The 16,918-nt window shown below is 32.9% G+C and overlaps 2 protein-coding genes across 2 annotated transcripts; one reads left to right on the forward strand and one right to left on the reverse strand.

Moving 5' to 3' along the window:
* Positions 1-1,247: 1,247 nt before the first annotated feature.
* On the reverse strand, positions 1,248-4,747 carry LOC143599342 (transcription initiation factor TFIID subunit 6-like). The gene is made up of 12 exons (XM_077077320.1): positions 4,600-4,747; positions 4,407-4,493; positions 4,183-4,284; positions 3,987-4,095; positions 3,738-3,841; positions 3,524-3,661; positions 2,641-2,736; positions 2,448-2,569; positions 2,226-2,358; positions 2,023-2,142; positions 1,820-1,934; positions 1,248-1,756 (listed from the first exon to the last, which is right to left on the reverse strand). The coding sequence occupies exons 1-12, from the start codon at positions 4,723-4,725 to the stop codon at positions 1,353-1,355; spliced, it is 1,656 nt and encodes a 551-aa protein (XP_076933435.1). The 5' UTR covers positions 4,726-4,747; the 3' UTR covers positions 1,248-1,352.
* A 7,372-nt stretch (positions 4,748-12,119) lies between these two features.
* LOC143599343 (uncharacterized) lies at positions 12,120-15,891 on the forward strand. Its single transcript, XM_077077322.1, is given in 9 exon segments — positions 12,120-12,208; positions 12,329-12,837; positions 13,643-13,759; positions 13,870-14,007; positions 14,010-14,056; positions 14,151-14,244; positions 14,376-14,453; positions 15,365-15,466; positions 15,550-15,891. Coding segments are annotated over 8 exon segments (1,188 nt in total). The 5' UTR covers positions 12,120-12,208; positions 12,329-12,360; the 3' UTR covers positions 15,685-15,891.
* Positions 15,892-16,918: the final 1,027 nt, after the last annotated feature.

Consider the following 16,918-nt stretch of genomic DNA (forward strand, 5'->3'; position numbering starts at 1 on the left):
TTATGTGATACGTAAAACATATCATTGTGTTTTTATTTTCTATTTTGTTGAAAGGTATCGTATAAGCATGGCGGGATTAATTTTATTATAAGTTGCGTCATTATATATTTTAAAAAAAATGAATATAACAATAGAGCAATAATATGTTTTAATCATAGTTAACAAAACAAAAACAAAAAAACACGTTTATGGGTATACTTTCTCACATGTGTTTTTCATGTTTTTATTGGTTACTCTAATTATCTCATTCGCTAGAGTTGACATAATCCTATTCATTGTTATCTGTTTATGTATGTAGTTCGGTGCTTCATTACGAAACTTAATCATCATTATCGTACTCAGTAAATCCCACCAATAGCAAAGTTATGGTAGGGTTTGAGGAGGGTAAGATGTAGACAGTCTTATCTCTACCCCGTAGAAATAGAGAGGTTGCTTCCGGTGAGACCCTTGACTCGATAGTAGTTTTGCATCAAGCTTTGAACATAAGACACATAGCACTCAACCATCGGCCGATTAGTGCATGCACCCTTGTCTTTCGGCTATCAACGCTGCCACTTGATGCCTGATTAACATTCCACCACTTTTAATGTTATTTTCACGAAATTAGTAAAACAACATCAAAATTAACACAATTTCACTTTCTTGTTGTAAGTTATTCAAAAATCTCAATATTTTCTTGTCTTTTTTATTTAACGTTATCCATGTTTTTTAATTAAAATTTATTCTTGTGCTATTACAAATTCTTGCATTTGACATGTAGTGAAACATCATTATTTCTCTAAACGTGACATGTAATGTTTTTTTTTAGGTTTTTTTTTACCGTATATTTTTCTTCATTTCACTTACTCTCATTTTTATTTCACGTAATTTTTTTAAGGGTTGAGAATGATGGTTCCATAGGATCATCGTCTTCATCATCATCGCTCAAGAAACAATCAAGAAAATGGATTAAGAAACAAATATTCTTCTTGATGACAATCTCAATTATGAGATTTGCATGCTTTGTTCATGATAATATACTTTTGTGTGCTTTTACCTCGAAAAAACACAATCACTATATCTCTATCTATATGATAGTTTGATTACAGTCTATTGTTGTAACGTAATTGTGTTCTCTTTTATCATATCGAAGTTTTTAATACAAATTATAGGCAAATAAGATGGTATTTGATAATTCACTAAACTTTTATACTTTACTGCATTATTAATATACTAATTAACAATAATTTACTGCGTGATTAAACCTAAAAGTAGAAAACCGAACTCCAATATTTTAAGAAAAAACATTCAAATTCAAAATCACAACACTTAAAACTTGTTCATCTTTAACTAACAATGTTACAAATTCAAAATTACAGAAATAGAGACATCTCAGGAGCAGGAATGAAGGACATAATGCCTTCACCAAACACTTCAAATAACGAAAGCACAACCTGTCCTGAATTCAGATCATCTTTCCAAACCTGCTTAAGATGTGCAGGTGTCCTCGATCCATACCTGCTGCTATCTTTCCGTCCTTGTCTATTATTATTGTTATCATCTTTATCTTTATCTTTATCTTTATCTTTAACCTCATCATCACCCGTTTGCATTTGAGCCGATGAAGTTTCAGCCTCGGGTTCACCAGCAGCATTAGCACCAGTTTCACCTACTGTTATGGCGGTATTGTTAGACGATGAAGCCACCGGCCCATCAATGACCATTTTCTTTGGAGAAGGCTGTTGTTCCAACTCTTCTGTATCCGCCTTGCGTTTATCTATAAATATAAATATTTGTTAAAATTATTGTTTTTTGTTAATTAATGTTTATGATAGCTTACGTGCTTCACTTGAACCAATGACCCGTGTATTGGTCTTCCAAAAAGAATCGGCGGGTGGTGAAGGTAATATTGGAAAAACCTTCAACAGATCATACACGGATCTACCTGCAGCACCCTGAAAAAAAAAAGATTATATGGCCATAAATAGGGTTGCAAAAGAACAGATTTTAACTCGCTTAAAACTTGAATTGAGCGAAACCGACCAACAATGCACCATATACACGCCAAGCTTCGTGTCTTGTCATTTCCTTGTTTTGATTCTGAAGTATATCTTGAAGAAACACTAAATAAGCTTCAACATTTGGCAAAAGAAGAGGGCGAACCTGAAAAAAAGAGTTGAAAAATATATCGAATCAAGTTTGTTTGTAACTCCGTATATGTAGCTAACACTGTAATTTTTTTTTACCACATTAGGCCCAAGAGCTGCTAGTCCTTGAATAGCACCATAATGTTGATTCAACGTCCGTTTACAATCCAAAAACGTATTAATCAGCGTTCTAGTCAAACGTGACTGCAGACTACTGTAATTATGCCCAAACCTGAATAAGATATTACAAAATTTACTATTTAAAGCATGCCATCAACATGAACACTGACCAGACAATAAAATAATTCTAAAAAGTCTGACCTTTTGCATATAGTGGCGACAAGTTTAGCAGTAAAATCTCTAAGCTCCCAGTGATTGTCAGCACGATTTCCTAACCGTTTTGCAATAACACATGTTACGACAGCTGGCATCACCTGGTGCAACTGCATGATCATGAAACATGTTAGCAATGTTTTTAAAATACCATTAATTAACAAGTCAATTATTGACTTACATAAGGTTCAACATGTATGTGTGGATTCTGGAGAAGACTCCAAACGAGGCGCATTAATGCAAAGAGCAGCTTGAAATCGTTTAGACCACGAGAAACCTGAAAAAAAGTAGATATGTAAAATGAAAATGAGTGGGCATAACCCGTGCGTTGCAACAGGATGTTAAAATTTGTAAGGCCCGGTTTTGATGACATGAACACCACTATTCAACCCACGAAAAAAACACGTGCAGATAGAAATGAGCACATAGAAACGGCAAATCCCAAATTTATTAAAGCATTCATATTTTAAAGGCTGTAAAAGAAAAGTTAAAAAAAGAAACCAGGAGGCAACTTTGACAGCGTTTACGTTTGAGCTTCAATGCCTTGTAAATTATCGTGAAAACTCATTTTTGAATTAAATTTATATCAAAACATAGATATTAGATAAAAATAAACACATCACAATGGCGTATTCGGAGTTTTATAAAACATTATATTATAAAAGTCATAAGAGAAACAAAATATGATTGAAAGTAATTATAATATTAAAATAATAATAGCTTTTAGGAGTTGTAATATGTGATTTGGAAGCAATGTATTTAATTAACTACTTCAGTAAATGAAAAAAAAAAGCTTACCAATAGTTTAATTAAAATGGAATTAAATAGGGCTTAAATATATGTATATGGGCCAAGACTGGTGGTCGAATCAATTCAAGGGGCATATAAACCGATGTGATAAAAATGAAATTAATGGTCGCAAAGACAAGGTGGGAATGAAAAAAAAATTTAAAAAGTAATTAATGCAAATTTAGTAAAACCACTGTTCATAACGCTTTGCTAAATGAATATATATATATATATACTATTAGCGCAGCCTTTGATTTTGTTTCATGGAAGTTTACCTCATCTTCAACAAAGCATGTGAAATACGGAACTAAAGGATGAAGTCCAGAATCAGTGGCCAAACTCACTAGTGCTTCTTTAAACAGAACAGAATCGGGCTTGCTTATTGCCAGCTCAGTAATTTTTGTAAAGTATAACTGCAGTAACAAAATGAAATTTCAAAATGATAAAAAGAACATGCACACACACACACACACACACATATACATATACCTGAAGTTCTCTGGATAAGACATGTTTTACAGGCAATCTAATATCAACAGGCAGCTCGTCACTCTTCTGCTCGGTTTTTTTGGTCTCGGGTAAAGTAGGAATAACTGCAGATGATCCATATAATCTCCAAATGTCAGCTCTGTGACAGAGAACCCATATAGAAAACATAAACTTTGAATTTGAGTTTTGTACAGAAGTTTGAAAAAACTGTTTTTAACTGCATTGAACAAGGGCTTTGTAATATCAAACCTTCAACAGGGACGTTTTCGGGAATAGCAGGCTGTACACCTTCAATGGCAAGCCAGTGACAGAAAAGTGAAGTGTCTAGTGGTGCTTTTGGCAATGGGGCTTCAATAACCTTATGTTAGAAAAATAAATATAAGTTTAGGTTATTCTATAACTTTAATTACAGAAAATCACATGTTGAATGTTTTTTAGTTCTTACGTCTTTAAAATCCACATCCTTGTCCTCGATGTAAAATAAATCATTGTGTCCGAGGGCTCTTTTGAACTTTAAAGGATCTCCAGATGCAAATCCATAGATTGGCTGAACAGACAATAATATTGGTTAAATTTAGAACAAAATATGTTATTACAACCAGATTTATTGTATTTTTGACATTATTTCTAGAATATCATTTGAAGTTAAAAAGAAAAGTGGTGATTTACCTCGACGTTTCTCATGCTAAGTGCACTGTCCACATCATCTGTAGTCAATGTGGTCCTTTTTGAGTGATGCATGCATTTGATCCCTTCCTGCAGTTTAAACGTTTCAAATATTATTACCATATTAAGTTTTTAATTAATATGTGATGGCTACTGTGATTATAATCTGTAAGAAAACAAAAGGATACTATATCACCTGTATTATTTCACGCATACGGTACTCTACATCAGGAGCAAGAGCCAATGCAGCATCTGGAGACAAATTATTTATGCCAACGCTCTGTGCTATGACCTCAACTGTCTCTTTTGGTACAATGCTCATTTTCTCCTTTTTTTAATATGGTGACATCACATGGGAGATCAGACTCAAGGGTATTCTGCAAAATTAAATGAAACATTTTCTATTATGGGTTTGTATGTGCAGAAATACAATACTACTATAATATCTGGCACTTGAAGGGTCTAAGCATAAAAAAAGCAAAACCATACAGAAATCATAACAGTTGTCAAGGCGTTAAATCAAACTCAAAAGAAGAAATGTGGTATATGGATGCAACAGAAACAGACTGAAATTTAGACTTGTAGTTTAGCAGAAGAACATGGTTCCTTAGACTGAGTGCTGTGGTGCCGTCAAAGTGGCATGAAACAAGCCAGGTCAGCAAGGTTAGTGCCCACCACCATAACACATTGAACCACATGGGGCGCTGCCCCTTCCATCGCCATCTCCTTCATTTCAGCCCCATCATAACACACTCTAGTTTGTTAAAAGGTGAAAGCCCTCTTTGCCAAGGCAGCGGCTACATGTCACAACATGCCCCTTTCACCCCTCCCACAACACATAGTCTTATCTTTATTAAGAGAAAGACAGCATTTGCAAATATACTTGTCAAACATCCTACTTTATGAGTTCTTGTTCATTAAAATAGTTCATTGGGGTTACACTAGGGAAATCCGCATAAAACTGTCTAAAGATCTCGATAAAAGAAAGGAATCATTATATGTAGGTATATGCTAGTGACACGATACTTCTTTATATCTTCTTGTTAGTCCAGACTGTTCTTCTAAAGTGTTCCAATTTGAAATTGATACAGAAGCATTTGACTACCTTTGTTAACAACATTGCTCTAAATTTCAATAAAGCCCATGTAGGGTAGTTAAGCAACTTCCTATGTATTAAGCTATGCACCACCACATGGTCCACATAGGTTACTTAGGGACGCTTAATCAACTACCTAGAAGTTTCCTGGTTTGTATTATTAGCAACCAATCAAAGTGAGAAAAAATCAAATTCAAATTTAAAAAGCATGATTAGTATTTCAAACGCAATAATGGATGCTTATGCTAAATGCTAACGCTATCATGAGCACATGAACATCCCTTTTGCTAAAACCTGGTTTCTATTTAAAAACTCCTGTTGTAGTACAACTTCAGTGGACTAAAAAAGCCTAATATGAAAAGTTTAATGATATTTCTAACCTTAAAGAAATGTTGAAAGAAACCAGTTTGTTATATCAAGAGCAGACAACTATGTTTCGCTAATGCCCACATAATTGGTTTAACCTTATAAACTTTCCAGGTCAAAAGACTCGCCAGGAGCGTCTATGAGGAAAGCGGGGAAGGCGACGGTCCCCTGGTCGATCACCTTAACAGGCCCGAATTTTTTTTAATCATATATTTAATATATATGTATTGTCTTCGGAAAAAAATATGCATTCTTAGTGTTTAAAACCAATTACCCAATTCATTTAAGCTTATTTTATAAAAAAAAAAGGTTCTGCACAACCCAAACTATAACCTAATCAGCCATTTAGAAATTAAATTGTTTAAACCAATTACCAAAAAAAATCCCTTTTTTACCGATTCTCGGGGACGGCCCTGAGACTCGCTCTAATAATACTATAATAGCACTTAGAAAAGTCATTTCTATGTTTTTATTACTCTTTAATAAGCATATGGTTAACAAGCAAAGCCAATTTGAGTTGAAAAGCATCTTCATTTTAATTAATAATATGCTAAACCACCACACTTTCATACCCTGTTTGGTCTAAATTCTACAACCAATACACCATCAAATTTATGATAACAACCTCGAGAACCTTGCATATTTGATTCGGCTAACGTGTAAATAACAAAAAACTTAAATTCAGAGAGGGCATTTTATCAAACACTTGGTGTGCATAATAACAAAAACAGTTCAAATTGTTGCCTTCACACACATAACGAAACACAGTATAAAATATGTATAGAAGCAATTGATTTCCCTAACAAGTAGCAGATCCTATATGCGAATTAACAAGAACAGCTAGTCTAGGGTTTTATTAAGGCTGTGATTATAAAACCGTAAGCCGAAATTATCAAGCTATACGCAAATTGAGACAGTAGCAAGTTCGATTGCTTACCTCTTAATCGCTGCCGGAGACTTAATAGTGACGGCCGTCGGTGGATGACGGTGGTTCCGGTCGGGAAGTGTACTGAGCATGTGAGCCAGGTTGAATATATATATTTATAGCCTAAGTATTGGTTAATTACAATTCAACCCTCAGCAAAATCCGATGCCTTGCAATGACACAATTTGGTCGGTATCAGTTAAGTTCGTTACGGCATCGATACTAAATCCATAATCCATAAAATAAGTTTGTAAACGCCCAAAATTGTTTTGGTATATACATGACTTGTTACGGTTGGTATTTGTTAAATTTATCTTTGCAGTGACACTAAAAAATAAATTTGTAAGCGCCTAAAACTGTTACAGAAAAATTTTAACAAAAGAAACAAAATAATTAGAATGCTCAAATTTTGCAATCTACATCAAAGTTTGGTGCATTTACACTGTATTCTTGAGTTTAAAAGATAAGGAAAAGAAATGATAAGATTGAACAGGGAAAGAAAGGAAAATAAATTATATACTTAAAAGAGATTCTCGAGTTAAAATAAAAGAAAAGAAAATAAAGTGTTAATTATATTCTTGAATTAGATTTGAAGGAAAAGATAGGAAAAAAAATTATAACTTTACAATTATGTCCTCATAGCCAAATGAAAAGAGAATTAAAATAGGGTAAATTGGTAATTTTGTAATGGGCAATAAACTTTCATTCACAATCCGGCCATATTTGGCAGGAAACTTTTGGAGGAAAAAATACCCAACTTTTCTTTTCATTCCCTTTCTTTTCTTTTAAAATAAAAACTCAATAATGAAAAAAGAAAAATTTTCTTATCTTTTCTTTTCCAAATCATTAAATAAAAAACTCAAGAATGCAGTGTTAAAGATAGTAATTTTAGTATGTTAGATACGGTTACTAATAATTTATAGTTCAATATATTTGGTGCATTTAACATATATTATTTTATTTTATTTTTTGAAAATTAATACATATTATTTTATTAGAAACCAGATAAAAAAAAAAGGAATAATGGTATTTTATACAGTAATAGATTTACTTTTTTAAATAGCTCAAAAGAAAATTAAACAAAATAAAAATTAATGATCGGTAACCTTTGTTGTCATCCGATATATCAAAGTAGATGAAACGATAAGAGTTGAAAGCTTAAATTTAATGATGATGATTTTAGTATGTTGGACACGTTATACAACATACGTCAAGTTCAATACACATTACAAAATGCGTTTGACACGTTGCAACATATTTTCATATAACGTATTTTGTTTTTTGTTTAGATAATAAAGCATAAAGAAGATTTAGGACACAAATGCCAACAGGCTAAGTGAGCCTGTTTAGCTAATGGTAATGCCAAATAAGGTTGTTTGCATTATAACACTCACATTCATAGTGGATCCTAACCAGAGGACAACCACTTTGTGAAATTGTCAACATGTCGTGAATTAATGAGAGCCAAATGGAACTTAAAGCACATGAAAATCAACATGATAAACTCTTTTGAGGAAGCGATAAAATATCACTTATGTTTTAAGTTGAGTTAATTAAGAGATACAAGTATCGCAACATATAATAGTCGCGTATGTGGGGATAATGAAAATTGAATTGATTAATTCCATTCATAAACAATTACATTTTATAGAGATTCGAAACCCTCAAAACCTAGACTGGGTTGTGGGCTCATACTAATAAACCCAAAACAATAACACTCTCTCCCAAGTTGGAGCAAAGGAAACCATAAGCTTAGACTAAAAAAACATTAAAACATAAATAACAATTCTAATAAACCCTAAATAATATAGTCTTCAATTTCCGTCCATGAAATTTCAGCCAAATTTCCATGATCCTGCAATCTTCAATGACAATCCATAATTTTGAATGATTCTACAGTCCTGCAAGCGGTGTAGGCGGCGCGGCATGGTGGTGGACCATAAAAGAGCGGTGGTGGTTTGGCTCGTGGCTGGAGGATCGTAGTGTTGGCTCAATTGTTTTTTGGCCAAAGTGTAAAGTCCAGCCCAAGAATTATTAGGGTTTATTATATTTGGTAATATCTTAGCTAACAAGTTAGGTTAGTCTATATAAACAAAGATATGTTAGACATTATAGATTGTGATGTGTGAGATGCAACCGAGTTAGGGTTCATCTAGAGATAACGAGATGTAACCGAGTTAGGGTTCATCTGGATGCAACCGAGTTAGGGTTCATCAAGAGTTAAACCGAGTTAGGGTTTGAGAGTTGTAATCAGTTTTTTGAGTTATATTTTATGACTAATATAAACGAAAGTTATTCGTTTAATTCGTGTTGATTATCAATCTGGGACTTGACGTAGTCAATAGAGAAGCGGCGCCAAAAGAATAGCTAGCTCAACAGATAACCAGCGGCATGGGACCACGATCTTGCAAGTGAGCGGCACATCAAAACCTATATGTTTTTTCTTGTATACGACCAATTAACATATTTGAAGCTAACATATTTTCATTGTGCTTGAAACTTCACATGATTTGGTTCACCACTCATATGTGTTATATCGTGAAAAAGAGTGAGCCTAGGAAAAGAGGAGCGTGCAATGATTCATGAATTTGGGCTTCAAGATTAGTTCTTCACCGTCTAAATCATATATCTTGGTGATTTGCTTTAATAAAGTTTGTTAGCCAGTGATGCTTTGACCCTAACTCATGTTTACTCAAAATTCTTGATCGAACGCCCGTTTTGATCCGTCCGTTTTGCCAAGCTTAAACTTAAGATAGCAAATATTGGCCTATTGAAAATGTTAATTAATTGAAAAAAACAAAATAATCTTTCATTTCTTCCTCAAAGAATTCCTTTTCTCAAGTTCAAATACAATATTGTTAGAAATGTTATTACGTTTGCTTGATGGTGTTTTACGATTATTCATTCAACTTAAGGTAACATATTGGTCTAAGAGCATACACCAATTGTTTTCCAGACTAGAATTACCATGTTGCTTCTTGAACAATTGAACTTAGTTTATCTAAGGTATTATTTGTTTGGCAATCAAGTGTTTAATCAATAAGAAGTCTGATTGATTAAGAGTTATCCTCTAAATCATTTAGCATGTCTCTGAAACTTAATTATTAAGGGTTTCTATGAGCCATTAAAAGGTCTAACCAAACACACTCTACCTCTAATCAATTCAAATGTAACCTATTAATGATTTCATTAAAAGCTGTTGAAATATGTCCAAATTCAATTCATATATGTTTTAGTTCCAATTCGTATATAATCAAAATGATGTATGTTTTAGTTCTAATTATTTGTTCTTGTTCTTTAATAAGGGTTGGATAATTGATAAACGGGCTTGGAGTTGGTCTAGCGGCTGATGGGCTTGGACAACAATCGACAAACTTAGTTGGTCTAGAAGTTGGGCTTAAAGCTAGCGGTTGATGGGCTTAAAGTTGGAAGGTTGTGTTTCCTGCTACGGTATGTTTGACTCGTTTTGACAGTTTGATCTCTGTTCTCTTATAACTTTCATCTTCGTTCTTTCATCTTCGTTCTTGTTGAATCTAGGGTTCTTCATGTTGATGATCCTAATTTGTTTAGAGAGTTTGTTTATATGTGTATTAGTTTGTGATGTTTGTTAGTCTTTTCCGTGATGGTTGATTGTATCTTTTATGTTGAACTAAAGATCCGTATCGTTTTTTTGATTACTTGCTCGATTTAATAAGAAGATTATAGTTTTATTACAAAGGCTACCAAACAACTCCCAAACCTCAAAAATTACTACAACATACGTGTTGGCAAAATTAAAAAGCTAAAACCAAACAGTTTTATATTCCAACGTGCAACATTTTCTGTTTATAAATTTTACTAGCCTACAAAACAAATATTAGGATATTACAATCTTAACATGGATCATTAAAACTCTAGATCTTATTGACCTAGGATTCACATTCCAAGCACTCTGAATCATTGACACTCAAACCTCATTTAAAAATGAACATGATTCATACATGAATCGTAAAAGCCTAACTCTAATTATTATGAATGAAGCTTCATCCGAAAGAGAGGTGAGAGCACGTTTATGAGATGAAGAAAATAATTGACAAAAATTATTTCTTAAGAAATGAAAAATCATTATATATTTAATGTTTTTTTTTTTCATAAAAAGCCTTCGAAAATAAATATTGGCAGCATTGGTCTTCGTCCTTTCACTTCTTTCATCTCCGGCATTCTAATTTTATTTTTGATCAATCCTGAACTCTTTGACAACCTTCTTCGATGGCAGTTATGGTTTTTTCAGGGTCTGAAGCGGATTTTAAAACCAAAGTTTTTCTCGTTAAATGAAAAAGTATTATTGTTACGATTTTTTGAAAGGCGTACATTTACACTATCATATTTTAGAGTAAGTTTGAATGAAAAGAACCATTCGATGCATATTAAATTTTTTATTCTTCTAGTCAACATCTAAAATTAAATAACGTTACATCCTAAAAATTTAAGAATATAAACACCTGTCTTAAATTTATTTTCTATATGATTGAGAGCTGCTATAAAGACAACTCGTTAAAATGCAAATACATAACTTTTATACACCGACAATAAGATATAAAAATGCAACATGTATATTTTATAACAGGTATAAAGATTACTCGTTTAAAATACGAATTTACAGTAAACTAAAAGTAACAAACAAGTTATAAAGACAACTTAGTTAAAATACGAATACATAACCTTTTATATACCGAAAATAAGATTAGAAAAATGAACATATTTATTATTTAAACAACCTGAGGCGAAATTATTGTTTGAATAATTATTCAAAGTATATTCAGTCGATACTTTCCTACAAGACACAATGTTAAAAATTAATATATTACCTGGTAAATTTCCATTAAAAACCCCAAATTGCAATCACTTTACCGTATGAAGTATGAACACATCTTTGGAAACAATCAATTCAAATAAAACACAAAAATAGAAAATCTTTCCATATAATATCTTATTACAAAAAATTTTAAACTTTATTAACGTTGAAAAATAATTTGTAAGAAAGAAAACTGTGATCCCACCCTACACACCAACCACAACTTTCCCACCCAATCCCTTTTAACACCCACAATTCAACATTAAAATCTTCCTTCCCATGAACTAATCAACCTAATGTTAGTCAGTCACTTCTTCCCTAATAATAATAATTATTATTTTTAATCCCATATTCACCCTAATTAGCTCCCCATCTACATCTATTCTCATAAATTTTTGTGGGTTTTAATTTTTTATTAAAGAAACTTAAGATTTGACAGGCACACATTTGGGGATTTGTGGTAAAGATTTGATCTTTGATTAAAATCTTGTGCCCAGTTAGCCCATGTGAGGTTTTCTTGAATCTTTATGGTATAAAGATAGGATTTTTACAGGTTTCTTGAATTACCCAACTGGGGATATGTGGTAAAGATTTGATCTTTATATGAATCCTGTACTCAATTAGCCCATGTGAGTGTTTCTTGATCTTGTTTTGGTGTAAAGATAGGATTTTTATAGGTTTCTTGGTTGATTATAGACTTATAGTATTATACCTTTAGTTTGTTTAAGGATCCATTATGTTTAGGACTCAAAGCAAGAGGGATCTAGCGGTTGAGATTCAATCGCAAATACCGATATTGAGACCGAGTATTCACGCCAGAAGGGCGTATATGACTGTGAAGTTTCAAGATCTTTATGGGTTTACAGTTGAAGGCAATGTTGATGATGCAAATATATTGAATGAGGTGAGAGAGAAAGTGAGGGAGCAGGGTAGGGTATGGTGGGGATTAGAAGCAAGTAAAGGGGCAAATTGGTATTTGCAAACTCATGTAACTTCTGCACTTAAATCATCCTTGAAGTTTTCAGCTTTAGTGAATGGTATTACTCTCAAGAAGCTTATTAGAAAGGGGATACCTCCGGTTTTAAGGCCGAAAGTTTGGTTTTCTTTGTCTGGTGCTGCTAAGAAGAAATCAACTGTGCCTGATAGTTATTATAATGATCTGTTAATAGCTGTTGAGGGTAAAGTCACCCCTGCTACAAAGCAGATCGATCACGTGAGTTTACGCGTTCTTTATTCTCATTATATCAATATCTTTTTGGCTCAATCTCATATTTTTGTGGTTTATTATGCTATAAATATGTTTACATGATCTGGAGTTTGTGAAGGTATTTTGTATGATTACGTGTATATTTGATGGGATATATAATAATTGTTGCTGATGTTTGCTTTAAATTCAGACACCTCAATTTCAGGCTTGTAAACGAATCGAACGAACACAGATGAAGCATGTCCGTGTTCGTTTAACTTTATCCGAACAAACGATCCGAACAAGGACAACTAAACAAATGGGGTTTTCTTGTTCGTGTTTGTTAAAAATGAGCATGTTCGTGTTCGTTTGCGTTCGTTAACAATATAATCGAACGGTTCACGAACATAAATGGACGAACATTGCTGAAGATGAACAGGCATAAGTGCATAACTAACGATTATAAATGGGCCTAAAAAAATTATTAAAGCTAGACTTAGTTGTAATGGGCCAAAAAAATTTAAATGAATATATTAACACATGTAAGCGAACTTACGTAAACAAACGTAACTGACAAACATAAACGAATGTATACGAGTGAACATAAACTTAAACGTATTTCAATAAACAAAACGTTGAACATAAAAGAACGAACGAGACATATGTTCATGTTCATTCATTTATTAAATACACGAATATAAACAAATGAACTGCCGAATGGTTCACGAACTGAGCGTTCGGTCGTTTACAGGCTTCCTCAATTTGTTTACTTAATGTAAAATTGTAACTTTTCCACATGTTTTAAGTACTAAATATCTATTTATAAATGTAGGACCTACCACGAACCTTCCCCGGTCACCCATGGTTGGACACTCCTGAAGGTCATGCTTCGCTGAGACGGGTTCTTGTCGGTTACTCGTTTCGTGATTCCGATGTTGGTTATTGTCAGGTATGCATCAATAGGTACTAGAAAAACTAAAAAGTTTAAACCGTTTACGGTTTTCTTGAATCTTTGTTCTTTGTTTGCGTTGACCAAGATATTTAATTGACTAATTGCAGGGTTTAAATTATGTGGCTGCATTATTGTTACTCGTGATGAAAACAGAAGAAGACGCATTTTGGATGTTGGCGGTTCTTTTGGAAAATGTGTTGGTTAATGATTGTTATTCAAATAACTTATCAGGCTGTCATGTAGAAAGATTTAACAAAGAGTGTTTAAAGATTTGTTGAAAAAGAAATGTCCAAGGTAATAATCTCGTCTTTGTGTTTTAAATGTTGTTGATTATATATATTATTATAAAGTTGACAGCTTCATAAGCTTTGAGGGTTGTGAAATGCAGTGTTTATGCTCATTTAGAAGCTCTTGAGTTTGATGTCTCACTTGTTGCAACCGAGTGGTTTCTTTGCCTCTTTTCAAAAAGCTTGCCTTCAGAGGTTAATATTATTTCATGCATACACACACACACACATATATATATTATATATATATACACACATATATGAATGTACACGTATTCCACAAATATGTATATGTTTGTATCTAAATATCTACAAAACTTATGCAGATAACCTTGCGAGTTTGGGATGTTCTGTTTTATGAAGGAGCAAAGGTTTTACTTAACATGGCTCTTGCTATATTCAAGGTGATTCACTTAATTATATCATTACTTAGAGACTTGTATATTCATTAGAAAATGAAATTGCAACTTGGTTTTAGGAGAAGTGCTGATTATTTGTCAAATGTCGAAAATAGCCTTCCATATTATCAAATAAGAGAATCTTGTTTACCCTACTTAGTAGCTATAGCACGTATGCTTGTAAACAAAGCGAACGAACACAAACGGGTCATACTCATGCTCGCTCATTTAACTTTAACCGAACAAATGATTGAACACGAACAGTTAAACGGACGAAGTTTTCTTGTTCATGTTCGTTCTTTATGAAAATAAATGTGTTCGTGTTAGTTTATGCTCGTTCGTTAATAGTATAAACGAACGGTTCACGAATGCAAATGAACAAACTGAACATAGGTGAACGAATATAAACCAACATAGCTGAGCAAACACCAATTAAAGGTAAACGTGTCAATATATTGGACCTTAAAAGTTAATAAAACTAGACCAAATTGTAATGGATGATATTTTAATTTAATAAAACTAGACTAAATTTTAATGGGCCTAACAATTCAAGTGAATACATAGACGAACAAACTTAAACAAGTGAAATGTGAACATAAACGAACGCACGAGACATGTGCTCATGTACGAGTGTTTAACTAAGTGATCAAAAGGTTTTGTTAATGCTTGTTCGTTTACGTTTAATAAATAAACGAAACTCCCGCTGAACAGTTCACAAACGGTTCACTGAATGTTGTGTTCGTTTACTAGCCGACTAACTTGGAAACTTGTACCTTCTACAAAATGGCAGTTTCTGAAAAATCTGTGGCCCTAAAACCAAATCTTGTAACATGTTTGGATGCATTTTTTAACATGTTTCAGGTAAACCTTAACAGCATTTCGTTCACAAAATTACAAACCGTTTATTGTTATTGCAGATGAAGGAAGATGAGTTGCTAACAGCAAATCATGTTGGGGATGTGATCAATATCATACAGAATACCACTCATCATCTCTTTGATCCTGATGAACTATTGACAGTAAGTGTATCCTTCGTATATGGTTTTTTTATCCTATACTATAAGGATAATATAACATTATATTTTGGTACTTATGAGTGCAGGTTGCCTTTGATAAACTCGGGTTTATGAGCACAAATATATCAAAGGAAAGGAAAAAGCAAGAACCAGCAGTAATGGCAGAACTTGATCAAAGGTTAAGACGGTTGAATTCTAGTACTCTGGATGAGAACAGCTGACATATGTTGTTTAAATTTAATAAACCTGAATACACTTGGACATGTTGTACAAATGCTAAAGGCTGCAATGTCTAGCATGCTTGTTTTTCTACTGTTATTTATATTTTATGGTTAGGAGGTTACTTGCCTCACAAAGAATTTGTGTTCAAATCTTGTGGCTTCTAATGGAGTTTATGTTTGTTTTCTTAGAGTATTGGGTGCATTGACAGTTGAACCACAACTCAGTGTTCTTTAGCCATCTTTTTAAATGTTATAAATAATTTAATTTTTAATATGTTTTATATTTTTAATACAATTAGAAAATATTTTTATGTATAGTTTATAAAAATATCATCTGAGTTTCTTAAAATCTTTGTTATCATAATTTGCAGAAAGAAAGTTATGAACCAAATATTTGGTTTTAAGGCTTTTTAAATTTTACTGTGTCTAGATTCAAATTAAAAAATCACAATATATAAAATTTTATCAACAAAATATTTGGTTTTAAGGTGTATTAATTTTGGTTGTGTCTAGATCCAAAAAATTACAATTTGTGAGAATCGTTACAAAACTCTAGGAATTGTAGATAAATGGAATAGAGAAATGGAATTGCAGAGAAAGGGAATTGGTCTGGAGAATGAGAATTGACTGTTCTGTTTGGTAGTACAGAGATTTCAGTAGAGAAATATAGCTAAGAATCATTTCTCTTGTTTGGTACATAGAAAATAAACAGAGAATTATATCAACTTTATCATTAGCACAAGTATTTTTTTCATAACAAATATTTATTAAAAAATAAAAAACATATAAAAAGATGCATAAATTCCAACCAAAATATGCATTGATCAAACCAATTCACATACAAAACATAGTTTTTAAGCAAAAAACATCAACCATAGTTAAAACCAATTCACATACAAAACATACTTCAACCATACACAACTATCCCATTGAACCATCGGTATACAACTCGACCATCTCAATTTTCTCTTCTATTGTCAACGCAAGAAAAGAACGTCCTAGATCCACATCTTTACCAATCAAATGAGCTGCTTTGAACCGTTTTTTCGTAGTGATACCTGGTAAAGCTTTCAACTCATCACCAACCTTTTCATAGATTTCACGAGCCTCCATACCTTCTTTGCTAAGTTGTTCACCCACCATCTCCCCAAATCGAAGCAAAACTTCCTTGATATCTTTGCAAGACTCTCGATATATCTCATCTGCATCCGTGCTTCTACCTCTTTTGCGCTTG

This window comes from Bidens hawaiensis, unplaced genomic scaffold (genome assembly GCF_021521415.1).
Source record: "Bidens hawaiensis isolate Kalapana, Puna unplaced genomic scaffold, B.hawaiensis_p1.1 tig00052051_1, whole genome shotgun sequence".
In the NCBI taxonomy this organism is placed as follows: Eukaryota; Viridiplantae; Streptophyta; class Magnoliopsida; order Asterales; family Asteraceae; genus Bidens; species Bidens hawaiensis.